The sequence below is a fragment of the Lynx rufus genome, unplaced genomic scaffold (genome assembly GCF_022079265.1).
Source record: "Lynx rufus isolate CCGP_SWC_20201006 ecotype Redwood Valley unplaced genomic scaffold, mLynRuf1.p SCAF_13, whole genome shotgun sequence".
Lineage (NCBI taxonomy): Eukaryota > Metazoa > Chordata > Mammalia > Carnivora > Felidae > Lynx > Lynx rufus.
In genome coordinates this window covers 41,914,626-41,920,042 of record NW_025814827.1, presented here as the reverse complement: position 1 = coordinate 41,920,042, position 5,417 = coordinate 41,914,626, and the positions used below count along the sequence as shown (strand labels likewise).

At 37.6% G+C, this 5,417-nt stretch overlaps 1 protein-coding gene across 1 annotated transcript; it reads left to right on the top strand.

The window, feature by feature from the left end:
- Positions 1-415: 415 nt before the first annotated feature.
- LOC124508141 (olfactory receptor 4K13-like) lies at positions 416-1,372 on the top strand. The gene has a single exon (XM_047074558.1). It carries the CDS (start codon positions 416-418, stop codon positions 1,370-1,372), a length of 957 nt encoding a protein of 318 aa, XP_046930514.1.
- The last annotated feature ends 4,045 nt before the right edge of the window (positions 1,373-5,417 follow it).

Sequence of the window (5,417 nt, the reverse complement as noted above, 5' to 3'; positions counted from 1 at the left end):
TGCCCCTTACTATTATGCATTGTGGAAATAGATTTTGAGATGGAAGCGTCCTCTTCTTTTCCCATGGAGACCAACAAATCTATACCAAATATTCTAAAAAGGAGGCAAAGAATCTCTAAATTCTCTCACCAACTCAGATACTCACTTTTCTTAAGATCCGTGCAGATATGAGTTACGTATTGCTGGCTTCAATTTTCTTCAAACATCTTGGTTTATGGCAGAAACTCCTCATAACCATTGCTAAGAAATTATATTTATTCTTTTTAAAAAATTTGGATTCAGTATTGTTCAACACTTGATTTTTTTTTGCACATTTCAGTAGATGATGGGAAGCAAAGTTAAGTGAATATGTATTACATCTCTCAATTTTAACTCATAGACTTTAATTCACTTTGTTTTTGCTTTTAGGTACCATATGCCAACAACCAAACAAATGGAGAAACAAAATCATTCCATGGTGTCTGAGTTTATTTTGCTGGGCCTCACAGAGTTTCGTGAGTTACAGCTTTGCTTATTTTTGTTTTTTTCCATTATCTATGTAGTCACTGTGTTAGGTAACCTCATGATTATCTTTGTAGTAAAACTGGACCCTCAATTACACTCTCCCATGTACTTCCTGCTGGCCAATCTCTCCTTTATTGATATGTCCCTGGCCTCCTTTGCTACTCCTAAAATGATCTGTAACCTAATTAGTGAATATAAGGCTATCTCCTATAAAGGCTGCATGGCCCAGATGTTCTTCCTTCACCTTTTAGGTGGAAGTGAGATGATGTTGCTTGTAGCCATGGCAATTGATAGATTCATTGCTATTTGCAAACCTCTCCATTACAAAAATATCATGAAGCATCATGTTTGCATTGGACTTGCACTTTTTTCCTGGACCACTGGTTTTGTACACACTATGAGCCAAATGGTGTTCACAGTGACTTTACCATTCTGTGGTCCCAATGTTGTGGATAGTTTTTTTTGTGATCTGCCTCGGGTCATCAGACTTGCCTGCACTGACACTTACATCCTGGAGCTATTGGTCATTGCATTCAGTGGACTACTCGCTTTGTTCTGTTTCACCGTTCTGTTCATCTCCTATAGCATCATTCTAATTACTGTCCGGCGTCGCTCCTCCACCAGGTCTTCCAAGGCTTTGTCCACTCTCTCAGCCCACATTACAGTGGTGGTGCTGTTCTTTGGACCTTGCATCTTTATCTACATATGGCCATTCAGCAAGATCTCCATAGATAAGATTCTTTCTGTGTTTTACACCATTTTTACTCCCCTTTTAAATCCAATCATCTACACATTCAGGAATAAAGACATGAGAAAAGCAATAAGAAAAATAAAGAAGAAGCATGTGAGTCCCAGATCGACCTTTTAACTGAAACATTACAATCATGAAAGACATCATGGTCATTGTTGCCACCACCATCATCTGAAGACACTGAGGTACACGATTTTGTATGAAATATAAGCCACATCTTGAGAACTGGCAATCCTTCCCTACACAACATATATATGCAATAAAACATCCTGAATTATGTATCCAAACACAAACCTTTCCAATATAATCCCATTCATGTATGTTGTAATTTTCAGGTTTTTGAAAACTAAATGAGATTCGAAATAACTATTTATTGAGTTTTAACCACAGATGAGGCACTTAGCATGTATTTTCTCTTCACTTCACAATGATGAAAATAGGGCATATTATTATTCTCAGTGGAAAACTCAGCATTATAAAATTTAATGATTGCCACAGAAATTCCAAGTACTAGACCAAAAATCGGATCCAAACTCTAACTTCAAAATCTATGCTTTTATAATAGATTTTTATCTAAATTTTAATAACTTTCATAAATGTATTTCTTGTCCCCTCCTTCACATGTTCTCAATAAATAACTCCAACAAGGGCAAAAAAAAAATTTCCCATTGATCTGAAAATAAAAAGTCACCAGCCATTTCAGTGCCTCATACCTCTGATTTAATAGAAAAGCATATTAAGTTATCTGAAAACAGTGATCCCAATAATCAAGGTGTTAATCAACCCTAAGATTAATATTCCTCAAAAGGGTAGGGAAGATAACGTATGAGACTCAAGTGATTCTCTGTGGTGTCTCATAATATTTTCATTTCAAGTAATAAAAGTAAATGAAAATGTTTTCCACATTGACTGCATCAATTTACATTCCCATCAACAGTGCACAAAGATAACATTCTATGGTGACAGTGACTACACTTATCCTGATGAACATTGAGTACTGCATAAAACTGCTGAATCAATTTATTGTATACATGAAACTAATATAATATTGCACATTCATTATATTTAAAGTAAATGAGTATATTTTAAGTAAAATAAATGAGAATGACATAACCCAATAAAATTTTAAATTTGATACACTCCACCAAGTTAAGTATCATCATCATCAGACTTATTAGATGAAGAGAAAAGAAGAAAGCAATTGGCAGTAAAAGAAGACAGCCGTGGATGACTGAGTCTCATGACCCATTAGTAATAAAATGATGATTGTAGAAATTAAGAATATTTTCCTCCTGAATTATGTATTAGGGTAACTGTGTGTTTATAAAGAAATTTCAAATTCCTTTTTTTCCTTTATTTTTCCTCACCAAGAAGATGCTGGTGATTAACTTTATCATTTAGTCTCTAGGCTATGGAATATTCCTATGGGATTATGACTAAACTAGGGGAAATCCCAAACAACACTGAGATGGATATAGGAAGCTATGAGAAGTTCTAGCTTGCCATTTGGAGTAAAAGGGGAGAATGTCTTAATTTGTATGCAGGACAAATGAATCTTTCAGCTGAAGCAATTATTTTCTATTGGAAATTTAAATACAGGTGGAGTGGTGTGCATGGAGTCTAAGCAACAAAATGGGAAGATGATTCAGAATATTTCTCTGGTGACTCTCTGCCCCATATTAGCTTTTCTATAGTCCTCTCTCTTTAATACATAGCCACAAGCCTGAAAATTACTTTTCCTGAACTCCCTTGCAAACTTATTTCTATCAGGTTCTATCAGTGGAAGACACTAACATGATGTTGGAAGGCAAGAAAAAAGCAGAATCTTTACATTCTTCTGCTTTGGGCTCTGGCAGCAGCAATATCAGGCAACCATGGACTCCAGGAATACTTTGTGGGGCTCAGCAGCATCAGTAAGGTTGAAGGGTCCAAGACCCCTAAAGCTTCACCAAGTGCAAGTGCATATTCTTACTCAGTAATGGGATAGAGGTTCCAACATCAGTAATGGCAGCACCCTCCCAGCAGCGTTTAGGGATTCTGGGTAATGTCTCTTCCTCTTTTGCTCATCCAGCTTTCAAGGTGGTAGTTGTTGTTTACACTTACCCACAGTAATATCATTTTCTCCTTTCTGCTCCTCATTTCTGAGCTGTGAAATTTTCATTTTCAACTTTCTACTGAGCTGTTCCCTGGGTATCTCAAAGACATCTCAAGCCTAAAAGGTAAACACCAAATTAATTACCTACCTTCCCAAAGCTGCTATTTTTCCTGCACTCCCTATGTGAAGTAATAAGATCACGTTCAGCTTAATGATTCAATCTAGAAGCAAATATTTACATCCTATTACATATAATTTGGTGCACTTAATGGTGTCACACATTCTTCTGAGGTTCTGTTGACTTTTCCACATTTTCTTTTTTACTATCTGTTCTTGAGATTGCATAATTGCTATAGATATATCTTCAACTTCACTGCTTCTTTCTTTGACTGCTCCTATCTATGGGTCATCTCTCTAGTGATTTCTGCATTTGAGTTATTGTACTCTGCAACTCCAGAATCCCCATTAAAAAAAATGTCTATATCTTTTTTGATACCCTCTACTTGATGAGATATTGTCATACCTTCCGCTACTTCTTTAGACATGCTTTCCTTTAGTTCTCAGAATGTATTTATAATAGCTACTTTAAATTTTTTTTTCTGAGAGATGCAACTTCTGGGTCCCTGCAAAAGCATTTTTCTATTGATCTTTTATTTCATATATGGGGCATAATTGTGTTTTTCTTCACATGTCTCATCAGTTTTGCTTAAAATTGGACATTTTTTTATAATGTATCTTAGCAACTCTGGTTGCTGATCCCTCTCGTCTCCAATGTTGATGTTCTTGAAATTGTCTGATTGGTTGGGTGTCTAGTTCCTTGGCTGAAGGAACCCTGAAGTTTATTGCCCCTGCAGTGTGTTGCCTCTGATGATCCTGCTCAGGTTTTGTCCTTGTTTTTAACCTTGCAGCTTGGTTACCTTTGGGACATCATACGCTACTTATTGGTCTGGTTTTGCTTAAGTCTCCTAGGCCAGGTAGAATGTTATCCTTTGCTAGTAGTCATGAGTGTGGCTTAGAGGCTGCTCTCACAGTTCAAAGAGATTATATTTTGCCCCACATTTAGTCAGGGACTAATAGCTGAATGCTCCCTCTCCAGTGTTTCCTGAGAGGTGCACAGACTTGGGCACTCACCGTCTTCCAGATTAACAGGAATTTGTGTGATTTTTTTAAAAGCTTGGCTTCCTAGGAGTTGCCATTGGTATGGTGTTGCTTATTTTTCAGACAATATTGGGTTAGAGGTTGTGCTCAACCTTCTTGTTTCACTGAAGCTTCCACCGTTAATAGATCTGTGTGTGGCTTACAGAATGTTTTCATTTCTGCTCCATACCTTTGTCTGAGTTCTCCTAAGTGGATGCAGCCATTGCATGTACACAGCCTCCTTTATCCCCACAGGTTGATTGTGATCCCAGTAGAGTTTCTCTTGTGTCTCTCACTTTGCTTCTATCCTTTAAACTTCTGTGTGCCATATAATGTGATTTGTTGATATCTGTATAGTGATGCTATGAGGGCCTTCTTAATTGCTCTTCACCAAGAGCTCCATTGTTTCTGACATTGAATTTTAAATGGAACTCTCCAAGCTCCATTCCACATAAAGCCATGCCTCCTCAGGTAGAGTTATGGAGCTCTTCATATTTATAGTATGCCTGTCCTTCTGTGCAGAACCTGAGTACCACTGCATAGGAGTTGAGGTCAGAGGCGGCAGCCTATCTCTCCCAGTGACATCCCTGCTGTATGAGTGGGCACTAGGGGAGCAAAGGTCCTGTTCATCTCAACTTGCCCCTCTGCCATGAACTTCCACTCGAACTAAGTTGGAGGATAGGGATGCTGAGGGGGATCCCTAGTGTTCTTAGCCTGCCCTGTCTGGAGTAGAGTTGTGGTTGTTGTTGGTTAGTAGTAGTAGTAGTAGTAGTAATTACTATGATAAGAACACTTGACATGAGAAGCACCCTCGTGACACATTTTTAAGTGCATGATATAGTATTGTTATCCAGAGGTATACTGTTACCAGAAGATCTCCTGAAATAATTAATCTTACACAACTTAAACTAAATACCCATTGAACAGCAA